At 49.2% G+C, this 12,889-nt stretch overlaps 1 protein-coding gene across 1 annotated transcript in view; it reads left to right on the top strand.

Moving 5' to 3' along the window:
* The window catches only part of dscaml1 (DS cell adhesion molecule like 1), a 164,420-nt gene that overhangs the window by 13,496 nt on the left and 138,035 nt on the right, over nt 1–12,889 (top strand). Inside the window, exon 2 of the mRNA XM_088939931.1 lies at nt 5,059–5,376. Coding sequence (XP_088796057.1) covers nt 5,059–5,376 — 318 coding nt within the window. The remainder of the gene's footprint in view (nt 1–5,058; nt 5,377–12,889) is intronic.

The raw sequence follows: 12,889 nt of genomic DNA on the forward strand, positions 1-12,889 counted from the left end.
TCCCTGCGTAGTGAGCCTTTCAGGTGCCATTGTGCACATTTGCTGTGCGTTGGCTGAACACATCGGTTTTATCTAATGGGCATGCACAGACAGGAGACAGACTTTAAGATGCTCTGCTGGAGGTTCTGAATCTCATCTTCCATTGGTGTGGAGACAGTATGTTTCGAGTTAATGATCTTAAAATGAACTATCGTTAGTGGGCAGCACAGTGGCGCGGTGGTGAGCACTGCTGCCTCGCAGCGCTGGGGCCCTGGGTTCAGTTCCTGGGGGGGCTGTCTGTATGGAGTCTGCGTGTTCTTCCCAGGTTAGTGTGGGTTTCCTCTCACAGTCCAAAGACAAGCTGGTGGGCTAATTGGCTTCTGGGAAAACTGGCCCTGGTGTGAGTGTGTGAGTGTGTGTGTGTGCCCTGTGATGGACTGGCGCCCTGTCCAGAGTGTGTGTGTGTGTGTCTGTGTCTGCCCTGTGGTAGACTGGCGCCCTCTCCAAGGTGTACCCCAGCTTGTGCCTGCTGCTTGCTGGGATGGGCTACGATCCCTCCGGTGACCCTGTCCTGGATAAAACAGTTAGAAAATGGACACAGGACGCACATACACACTCACACCAGGGCCAGTCTTTGGACTGTAAGAGGAAACTGGAGCACCTGGAGGAAACTCATGAGAACACGGGGAGAACATGCAGACTCCACCCAGACAGCCCCTCTGGAAAGCCCACGCCACCCACCCGAATGACAGTTCTACTTGCGCTGCACGGTGGAACAGTGGAAGTCAGAGCCTTAGGCGCAGAGGAAGTAAACAGAATGACACAGCACAACCCCCGCGCACACTGTAGCGGGCCTGCAGAGCCGCAGGAGACATCGGACGTCTACACCACTCAAGCAGCTGGGTTAGTTTGTGTTAAGCAGAAGGTCGGCCACACAGCACTCTTGAAGCGCAGACAAAGGGGAGATTAATGAGAGGTCTGGGTCAAGAGAGACGGGCAGCTCTGGGTCTTATCGGGGGGACGATTCGCTGTCACAGCAAAGGGCAGGCTTGATCCCTGCTAGCAACTGGGCCACGGCTTCTGCTAGCCACCTATCTTCACGGAGTTTTCCGCCAGCCTCTGAGCGCCGAGAGGGGTGGGAGGTGGGCCAGTTGGTCGCGGGAGCGGGCCGGTTTTGTGCGCGCTCGTGCCCCCCGGGGCCAGCAGGACGCACAGTTGGAACGAGAGCGTCCAGCCATCTGGACACCCTGGAGCACTCAGGACGGCGGTGTCTCCGGCACACCTTGAGCCGCCCCGAGGCTCTCCGCGAGACGGGGACCGGAACCTGCTTTTGAAAAGAGGCCGGCGCCCCCGACTTTGAGCCGAGTCTCTGGGGCAGTGATGCGATGACCCGCCCCCCCTCCTCCTCCTCTCCCTGCCCGCATTTAATCTGACCGCGATTTGGAGACACTTTTATGAAACGCAGTATTAAGGCAGAAAGACTCTATGTTAAATGTTAAAGGAGCTTATATGGATTTAGATCTCTGCGTCTGTCATACAAATTCCAATCACATAACATAACCTCCATTTTCTATTGGCAAAAAGCTCTTCCTATAACCCAGCAAGGCTCAATCCCTAATCTCCATTCTTTCGGTTTTTAAACCAGGCCAGGGTTGGGTTTGTTTTTTATTCCTGAGACTTTGACATATTTTTTCTGGGTGTCATGGAACTCAAAAGGGAGACATTGTGTGGAGGAGGCAATAACCAATGCACTCCTTGTTTAATTTTGCTCCATTTCTTCCGAAGGTGATTCCTGCTAGTCTGATAGCCGGCCTCATTTCGGGGCCTAATCTTCTCAAGGGCAGACAGGGAGCCAACATGTTGACCGTCTTCACCAGCAGTGCCAACCTTCTCTGGGCTCGTGTCCTGTCTTTAGAAACCCCCAGCTGCTGAATGGCAGGAGTCAGGAGCCCCGGACAAGCGCTCGTTCCTCTTTATACATACCAATAACAAAATACTGTCGCAGTCGCAGTGACCTCTCAGATCATCCAGAATGCTTGGAGAACTGGGGGAAAGGAAAAACATGAAATGTTCGATGATGTCCGGCGACGTTAGATCTTCTGATATTTTGCTGTGGGAGGTGAATACCGATAGGGAAGGGTTTGATTATCATTGTTCTCATTTGGAATGTGTGGTTATTGATTTTCAGAGTAGTCCAATAACATCTGTGAAATACACAAATATGTGGACTCATGTAGAGGCTCATGGGTGCCTGCAGCCCAATATGATGAGGTCAGTCCCCGAGAATTTGCCACAATGTTGAATGCTCCCAGGGCAGGAGGCTGGCCTTTTGGCGTAGGGGGATTCCCAGATGTCTGTGGAGGCACTGGGAGGTGCCTAAGAGACAGCAGGGCTGCAGACACTACCGTCGCACATAAATGGGGAAAGTGTGGCTACTTAAAGAAGTCCTGAAGACAAGAGAAAGTCTCTAACCTCGTGGTAGCAAGATTGATGACTATGAGTATTATGAATCTTAAATGACGATGATCTTGTTGACATTTCTGCTACTACTATCATCACAAGATCTAACAATATCAATACCTGTTGTAAGGCAGTGTTTTTGTGCACTTTATGCCAATGCTATTACTTCTGCTGTTACAGCTGATGCTCTTGATAGTGCCATTAACAGCATTAATATTAATTTGCATTGATTAATGCTAATTATTTTGTGTTGTCTTACTATAACTGCTACTATTAGCCCTAATCCTCTTACTCTAACTACTGTACCTATTAAAACTACTTCTAAAACAACCAGAACCAATACCAATCAGCTACGTTTGCTGCAACTTATACCACTGCTCATAGTGTTATTACTAAAGTTGTCACAGTGTTAATGCTCTTTTGTGCTTTTCACACCTGCAGCTGCATTGAATACTACCATCACTGGCCAACACAACAATACAAATCTCAGCACAAGACCTGACTCTGTTGCTTTTCCAGTTGATGTTTTGCTGTATCTTTTACTGCTGTGGCTTTTACAAATACAGTACTTCTTCATGATACGGGCACAGTTCCTTCCTTGAAAAGGACAGATGAAACGCATCTTCCTGGCTCGTACGTTGAAAACTCGTATAGCAGAAGATAAATTCCCTTGACCGTACGTGTTGTAATCTCTGATTGCTGAACTCCAAAATGTTCCCTCAGACAGCACAGAACTCAATACAGCACTGAAAGGCACCTATGTTTGAAAATAATGACATTCCTTGTCAACTATTTCAGTAACATGCTCATTAACAGTATTTCTTACAGCTTCATTCAGTACAGAGTGGCGGAGAGTCGGAGCCTATCCCAGAAAGCAATGGGCACAAGGCAGGATACACCCTGGGCAGGACACACTCACATGAGGGCCACGCTCAGGAAAACCAGAGCGCCCAGAGGGAACCCATGTGAACATAGGGAGAACATGCAAACTCCACACAGACAGCACCCCAGGAACTGATCTAGGGCTCCACCACTGCAGAGCAGCAATGCTAATCTCAATGCCAGAGTGTCCCTCTATAGTGTTACAGTCATTAGCCAGCACATAAACATTAGGTTACTGTCCCGTACTAAGTGCGTGCACACGAGACTAATTTAAAAAAAAGTTAAAATGTAAAAAAAGGCAAATGCTTCCAAGAAGATGCAAGAAAAGGCAGTGTCTTATGAGAGCTCGGTCCATAAGAGTGAAAAAAGCCTGCACATTCAATTTACAAAACAGATCAGAATGACCACTGTTCATAGCATGGAAACATGCTAACTCCAGGCTAGGTTGACAGCCCGGTATTTTTCGAGTTATTTTAGATTTCAGAGAGGATGTCACGCGGTTACTGAGTTTTGCATTGCGAGGGGCTACTGGGGTGATGTCGCCGAGCTCTGCGTTCTTGCGATTGATGAATGTGTTTTGAAACTGGTGCCAGCCAAGCCGCTTGGAAAGGGACGTGCCTAAAACAAAAGAACTGATTTTACACCTAAGTGTAGAAGGCAGAGCTGTTAGAAAAGTGTGTAAAAGGTCCTTTATCCCATACTCCATACAAGTACTGAATGCCAGCTGTTAATGATATTTTATTTGTTTGTGGCAGGTGTTTGCAGTATGATTAGTTTGATGTTATCTGGGAATGTACGCTTTTTATGTCTGATGTGTTGTCCTTGTATGTTTTTATTCCACTTTTAGTGGACAATAAAGTTAATCTAATCTAATTTGATGCATGGAGAAGGGGGAGCAGGTGGCTGCGTCAGCATGCGTGGGCTACAGAGGAGAAGGGACAGGTTTATTCTCTGCTGAGAGGAAAAGGAAAGAGACTCAATGTGTCGGCTGTGGAGCCACACCTGAAGAAGGCTCCCCAGCCCAACATTGAGTCTCTCCTTTCAGCGGGGAATACGTCTGACCTTTTCCTTTGAAGGGGAGCTGCAGTCCCAGTTGTTCAGACCGGTTATTAAATCTCAGCACAGAATAAATTCATTGACAGTAGAGAAACATTTTCCAAATTTTGAATTCAGCACAGAATCGTGAAATCGGTGACAATGCTGTAAGTGACGTGAGGCGGCCCTTCCTGCTCACTAGTCCCTGTACCGACTGATGTACTGGGATGGACGAGCGAGTACGTACAGGTTGTGCAGCAGACATTTCCCCACAAACGTGATCTGCATGGAGAGAGAATAAGCAAGTGGTATTTGTCAGCAAAACCGTCTCAAAATCGAGAGCAATATTTCTAAGGGATTAAAAACAATGGATTCACAAGCCTGCTTGTTAACAGTGCAATAGTGAGGCCGCAAAACGCCACGAGGTTTTGTTGCCTCATTCTGAATAGCAGACCTGGAAAAGCTTGTCAAATTTGAGATGTAAATTGGAGGTTGTACACGTGACCGTGTACATTTTGCTTTCATCGTGGTTTGCGATGCGCTCATCAATGCTGATTCTTTCTCACCCCAAAATATGAAAAAACAGTGTAGCTCCCCTCTGATTGAAAGCATGGCTGCAGTGCATCATAGTGACGATAGTGCTCCTGCCTGTGCCGTGGGCGCGCTGCTAACGGCCTGTCCCCGCCGGGGTTTCCCTTGCAGTGCGCAGTGAGGATGCGGGGACCCGGCTGTACTTTGTGAACGCCACGCTCCAGCAGGTGACCTTCTCCAACTCGGTGGGGGTGTCGCTCCCCTGCCCGGCCGGGGGGTCTCCGGCCGCGGCCCTGCGCTGGTACCTGGCCACGGGCGACGACATCTACGATGTGCCGCACATCCGCCACGTGCACGCCAACGGCACGCTGCAGCTGTACCCCTTCCTGCCCTCCGCCTTCAACAGCTTCATCCACGACAACGACTACTTCTGCACCGCCGAGAACAGCGCGGGCAAGATCCGCAGCCCCAGCATCCACGTCAAAGCAGGTGGGAGGCCGCCGTCGGTCGTGCCGCGGGCGAGGTGCCCGCCCTCCACGTGCCACCACGGACACTGGTGCACGAGCACACAATCTGTGTGCTCGTGCCATCTCTGACCTGAGCGATGCCATTGATCCCGTTTGCGGGCAACAGGGTGGCGCAGTGGTTGGCGTTGTCGCCTCGCAGCGCTGGGGCCTTGAGTTCAGTTCCTGGGGGATGCTGTCCGTGTGGAGTTTGCATGTTCTCCCTGTGTCACCCACTAGTGTGTTCACGTGGGTACCCTCCAGGAAAGGACGGCTGGATATTTAAGCTCATTCATTGATACCTCCCACGTTTGAACACTTGATCTAGCTGGTCTCAACCAGTTTCTAGTGATTTGTTTTCAGTTCTAAACAAGAATACCTCTGCTTGAGACCACGCTTCTAACAATACTTGACCCAGGAGCAGGGTGCGTAGGACTTCCTTGATGTTAACCAGAAACGTCCTCGGTAATTCTTTCCCAGCTGAAGTTATTCTAACCTCGCATGACAAGATTCGCACATGATCTGGCTCACAATTCTTCCAGCAAATTTTCCTAAGGTATCTATTGAACTTGACCTATAACTGTAGGATTTTAAAACAGCTGATTGGAACTTATAAAGGTGAGTTTGTTTTATGTAGGCATAGGTCCATATCTTCTCCTTCCTCATTGCTGTGTAAGTGCCAGTCTCAGTCTCTCATCTATACTCTTGTGCTGTTAACTTGTTAACTTGTGTCATGTACTGTACTAGGGGACCAGTATCTTCCATGGTTATCTCTCGCTCAGATTCTCTTTAAGAGAACTTCTGAAAGTGTCTGTATAGGACTGAATGAGGAAAACCAGATCCATGGCCGAAAGCTCAAAACGGACCACGCTTATCAATTAACTGACTCTATGAGCTTAATTCTCTCGTTGCCCCATTAAACATCCATCTAGTTGATTAAGTCTAAAGTCAGGATCCTAAATCTTTCCCTCTTTCCCAAATTACAGATCCTTTTCCAGTGGTAATTTCATTAAGAACCCAGGAATTATTCTCTTAATGCATTAAATTATGTCCGAAAGGGCACTGTTTTGAGAAACATATCCTTTCCTTCACTTGTTCAGTTTTGCAGAGAGGCATCACTCAGTCAGGTCATTATGGTCTACACTATTAGACTGAGCCATAATATTAGAGACAAAATAGTAGTTCTGCAAATCTGGGCGAGCAAAACCTCCCTTTTCCTTTGTAGACTTCTGAATATTTTGCGTTTTCTTGCCTCTGTGGGTCTCTTCCTTCCCTTACGACCCTAGCTGAGAAGTCCGTCACGAGATTTAAACTTTACAGGAACAGGCTAGTTCCCGAAACTGGAACAATACTCTTGAAAGTATGTTCGATCGCGTAGCCCTTCCGGAGAGCGGGAGAGGTATCCTGTAAGGTCACGCTTTGATGTTCTAGCTCATCGTTGCACTTGGGTTTACCGAGTGTGTGAGTACTGTAGTACCTAAGTGGTTTTTATCCTGATTTCGTTGTTAGTTTGCTTTTAATCTCCAGTGATTGGTCCTTTGACAACCATAACGTCTGATTTTCCTTTGTATAGTTGAGATTCTTGAAGATGCTTCATTCTGTGATTTTATCCTTAAGGCCAGGAATGCATTTCAATTTAAACTATATTTAATGACATTGTCTGCATACAGAGCTGGCTTGGGTGATTCTACAGCCAGAAGAACTCCTTCTGTATACCTCATTCTTATTTATACCTTGTGCTAATAAGATAAGACAGGATCACTTTATTAGCCCTATATAATTTCTTGCATTAGGGATTGTCTTTTCGCAGACCCCAGCTTGCTCTCCTTGAGACACAGACACACAGACAGGGAGAGAAGCTTGTCTATACTCAAAGTGTAAATCGGTGAAAACAGTATATATACTTGTCTATATAAACTAAAATTTTCAGTGTTCCATTAACCTGAAGTTGTGCATTTGCTCGACTGTACATTGTCTATAGCCAAAAAGTAAACTTTTTACGAGAACCGAACAGTCTACATGTTTTGAATTTTCAAGGCCCTTACACCCTGTCAAATGCCTTTTCTTCGTCAAGAGTTAAAGAGTTAGGGTTACAGTTTATTGTTTTGACTGAATAATTCATCATATAGAGTGTCGGCCGTGAGCAGGTAATTGTCTTTTTGATATTTGATCCCGTTCGTCAGGACAATGCTTGCTAATCTGCCAGCTATGATCACAATCGGTATTTTGTAACCTCCATTTAAAAGGTCTGCAGGACCTTTGGGTGGAATGTTTGCCTTGTTTCTGAAAAACTGTAAGGGCTGAATTGATCCAGGTAGGTACCCAGTCTCCACTGGCTTAAGCCCAACCAAACCCCTTCGGAACCTCACTGGTTTAGCCACCTGTTTTGAGCTGTTTAACAGCACTTATGATTTTTTTTCATTTATTGGCACGACATTTATTTTGATTCTCTTTAGATAAAATTTAGTTGTTTGAAAATATACACACTCTATACACTGTATTCATTATGCGTGCTGTACAATTGCTAATAACATTTCTGAAGTACGTTACAGTATGTCTCCCCTGTCAGAATTTGCTCTGCCTGTCCTATATTGTCAGAATACAGGATTCTGTTATTTGCTTTTTGAGTCTGAAAGCTTACAGCTTGGAGGCCAAAGGACACCTTTCTAATAACATTTGTTTGGCAAGGACCACTGCTCTGTCCACACTTTCTGTTATTATCTCTTATAACAGTCTCTTTTCTCCCAATCCTTTGGAGAGTCCAGCTCTCTTACAGCCCTTTGCTTTTATATATATAAAGCAGTAGAAACTAGTTTCCCTCTGTGAAGTGCTTTGGCTGTCTCATCGTATGTATTATTTAAATTACAGTAAATTCTCATTTAAGTCTTAATTTACAAACAGTCCTTGTCTTGTCTTGAGTCGTTCGGTTACCATATGGTCTTCCCTCTATCTTATCTGCTATTGAATGTCACGAGCATGATCTAATTAACTCATCCTCCCTATTTCACCATTTCTTCCTCTAAAGGAACGTTTATTTCGTGTGTATAAAGACAAGCTCAAGAGTCTTGAGTTGCTGACGGTCAGAGATTCATTCCACGGTGAAAAGCAGAGGAAAAAAGATGTTTCCCCCTTCTTCTGGTTATTCGCTCGGTGGATATTCAGCAGACGGCAATAACTAACAAATACCATCATTCTGTTTGACATTTACCTTTAAATGCAAGATTTTAAAATGCACACACACACCCCTGGACAGGACACCAGTCAATCACAGGACACACACAGACACACCCTGGACAGGACACCTGTCCATCACAGGACACACACAGACACACCCTGGACAGGACACCTGTCCATCACAGGACACACACACCCTGGACAGGACACCAGTCCATCACAGGACACACACAGACACACCCTGGACAGGACACCTGTCCATCACAGGACACACACACCCTGGACAGGACACCAGTCCATCACAGGACACACACACACCCTGGACAGGACACCAGTCAATCACAGGACACACACAGACACACCCTGGACAGGACACCTGTCCATCACAGGACACACACACCCTGGACAGGACACCTGTGCATCACAGGACACACACACACACACCCTGGACAGGACACCTGTGCATCACAGGACACACACACACACACCCTGGATAGCACACCAGCCCATCACAGTGTACACAGACACACACACCCTGGTCAGGACACCAGCCCATCACAGGACACACACAGACACACACACACACGCACTCACACCAGGGCCAATTTGCCCAGAAGCCGATTAACCCTTCAGCATGTCTTTGGACTGTGGGAGGAAACCAGAGCACCCAGAGGAACATGCAAACTCCATGCAGATATCACCCCGGGCATTAACCTCAGGGCCCCAGCACTGCGACAATGCCCTTATTGCACTGTCACAAGGCGCATGCCCCCAAAGCAACTGTCCCATTGTACAGTAAGGAGGTAGAAATATTTACCTTTGGTGTGAACACCTGTCATCCCCTGCCACATGCACAAGCTTGAGCTCTCTACCACGGCTGTGTTTGTGCCCACGGTTTCGTGTTGGGTGCCGTTGTGGGGGCATGACCTCAGTCACTCTATTCTGCCCTCGCACAAGCAATGGCGATTCGGTCTGGAACGGCCTCTTGCTCGCCCAACCCCAGATTTGCAGCCGGGTCTCTCTGTCGCCCTGCTTGTAGCTGGACTGGCCCTGCCAGCTGCAGGGGCAGTGGTCTCTCACACAGCGCCAGCACTGCGCAGAACGATGCCCGGGGGGGGCCACACTCTTACACAGGTACACCCACCTCTCGGCTGGAAAGTACCAGGGTGCCGCACCGCACAGCACCCTGGGCTCAGGCAGAGTGGGTGCCAGTAGGAGACAGGCTTTAGTGCTAGGTAAGGCCATCAGGTCATCTGGTATTCATGCCATCATTGTGAAAACAGAGGTCAGGGCTTGTTGTTATTATAGGAGCAGGCAGCAGGGTGGCGCAGTGGCTAGTACTGCCCGCCTCGCAAGCGCTGGGGCCCTGGGTTCAATTCCTGGGGGGCTGTCTGTGTGGAGTTTGCACGTTCTCCCCTTGTTCTTGTGGGTTTCGTCCCACAGTCCAAAGACATGCTGGTGGGTTAATTGGCTTCTGGGGAAAACTGGTCCTGGAATGAGTGTCTGTGCCCTGTGATGGACTGGCGTCCTGTCCAGGGTGTAGCCCGCCGTGCGCCCGTTGCTTGCTGGGATAGGCTCCGGCTCCCCCGTGACCCTCTACTGAATGAAGCGGACAGAAAATGGACGAATGGATTATCACAGGAGGGGGTGACATTGTCCTACATTGTTACGGACAGGTGACACATGCGCAGGCAGTGTGCTCGGTCCCTGGCTGGTCGCCGTGGTAACGGGTGTAAACAGCAGGTGGTCAGGCATACCTGAGCCAGGCGCGGCGGCTGAGCTTGATCGTGTGTCCCAACATGGGGGTGCTGCTCACCGTTTACACTCAGTCATTAACAGAAAAACGATCCCTCACCCCCCCCAATTCAATTCAATTCAAGGTGCTTTATTAGCACGACCGATGGGCACAATCAGTGTTGCCAATAATGAAATTAACATGAAACAAAACAAAAAATAAAAGTAAATTAAAATCTACAGACATTTACACCAAAGACATATCCATACAAAATATTTCCATACACTCCCTCCCTCTCTCCTTCATATGAGTGACCCGCGCAATCCACAATGTCAACAGCTGTTACCGCAGTCTGCCGAACAGCACACACGTACACACGCTGGCCGGCTTCGCCCGGGGAAATAATCCGGACCGAAAACTGTTCCAGAAAGACCCGGCACCTGGAGAGCGCCTTCCACACCGGGGCGACGCGACGGCGTGTGTGGGGGTTGTGGGGGGGGGGGGCAGATCACCGCAGGCGGGCCGAAACGCACGTTAAAGGCGCGTTCACACACGCTCGGCCCTGGCGGAGCAGTATCACTCTCCCAGTTAAGGTCTCCGTGTCCCGTGGGGGTGGGCTCGGCCGCGCCGGTGACAGGCGAGGGAGGCGCCTCGCCGCTAATGCCTGTGATTAAGCCGCGCGTGTTGTGTGCGTGTCGTGCAGGCACTGCTGACAAAACAAAAGCACAGTGACTCGGAGCGGCGGTTGTCGTTCGACCACAACCTATAATTGTATTGTTATTCTGGCTCAGTAAATACAACTCCCTTTGTCTCGGCTCCCGTTCTGGACCGCTTTCCTTCTCTTCCCTCGGGCGGAGTTACCCCCCCTGCTCTCCCGCCCGCCAAGTCCGGCGCTCGCCGGCGGCCTGGGTCCGGGAAGGGGCCTTAACTAAAAAAAAAAACCCGCCCAAATCGTCTTTTCTGTGCTTTCACAAATTAGGAAGTCGCCTTTCAGTCCTCTTTCCAAACTAATTAGGCTGTAGGGTCATTCATTTTTTTTTATATACAGTATAGCCCACGTGAAGCGGAAGGAGGGGACATCGGTCTCCCAGTACCGCGACCAGTCTCGGGTTGAGCTTCTGTTGGAAGACGTGAGGTACACTGACCGCCTTGCAAGCAGCGGACAAACCCGCCATCGCTTGCAACGGGGCTTTCAGCTGAAGGCGGCTTTTGAGGAAGGACATCACCCTTCACAAAGCTCGCCAACATACACGAGTAACGCTGTAATCCTGAACAGCGTCTCGTAAAATAAAAAAAAACTCCAGAATGAACCGTAACGTGTTACGGTTGAGCTTGATTTATTTTATTCCTTTCGGCAAACGTGTCTTACAGCATGTTGAACGGCTTAATATAATAATAATAATAATAATAATTCCTCACACTTATATAGCGCTTTTCTGGACACTCAAAGCTCTCTACAGGTCTTGGGGATCCCCTCCACCCCCACCAGTGTGCAGCCCCACCTGGATGATGCTCCAGTCCTCTCCCCACACACCAGCTCTCAGTGGGGAGGAGAGCAGAGTGATGAGGCCAGTTCAGAGATGGGGGTTATTAGGAGGCCATGCCTGGTATGGGCCAATGGGAAATTTGGCCAGGACACTAAATGTTTCACTGTACGGCGGTGGAAAATGCACCAAACTCGAGTCTCGGGGTGCGCTCCCTCACGTCTCAGAGGGGACAACACCCCTACTCTTTTCGAGAAACACCCTGGGATTTTTAATGACCACAGAGAGTCAGGACCTCGGTTTTACATCTCATCTGAAGGACGGCACCTGTTTACAGTGTAGTGTCCCCATCACTATACTGGGGCATTAAGACCCACACAGACCACAGGGTGAGCACCCCCTGCTGGCCCCACTAACACCTCTTCCAGCAGCAACCTCAGCTTTCCCAGGAGTCTCCCATCCAGGTACTGACCAGGCTCACACCTGCTGAGCTCCAGTGGGGCTGCCAGTGCTGAGTTGCAGGGTGACATGGCTGCTGGCTTATTTGACTTGTTTGTGTGGTCCTTGTATCGCTTGTTTCAATATTGTAACTTAAACCTTTGGCGCTTGGCTCCATCATCTTTATCAGAGTTAAGAGCTCCGAGGCAGCTCATCCGGGGCAGAGAAACAATTGTCTTTTTCAAAACCACCCGACCCTCACGGTCACTGCGATGTCCGAGTTTGGAGCTAATTGACCTGAGGTCGCTCACCTGGAGGGGGGGTGACGTCATCGACGTGGGTACGTCGGGGAGGGGGAGGGGGCACGACGCATGCGTACTTCGGGCACGTAACGCGGGTTTTCGGAGAAACTTCTGGAAGTGCAGGAAGAGGAGCTCGACGTGAGGGAGCGCGCCCCGAGACTCGAGTTTGGCGCATTTTCCACCGCCGTACAGTGAAACATTTAATCTGACAAGGTACCGATACCACAGTCCCCCCCTCCACCTACCCACCCAGGCCCGGGAGCAGCGAGTTTTACTCGCCCGGACTCTTGCGGGTCTGCGCTACGCAGCCCTTTCCCGGAGGAACCTGTTTCGGGTGGGGTACCGCGGCCTGTTAACGCAAACGCT

The sequence above is a fragment of the Atractosteus spatula genome, chromosome 22, assembly GCF_055471065.1.
Source record: "Atractosteus spatula isolate fAtrSpa1 chromosome 22, fAtrSpa1.hap1, whole genome shotgun sequence".
NCBI lineage: Eukaryota > Metazoa > Chordata > Actinopteri > Semionotiformes > Lepisosteidae > Atractosteus > Atractosteus spatula.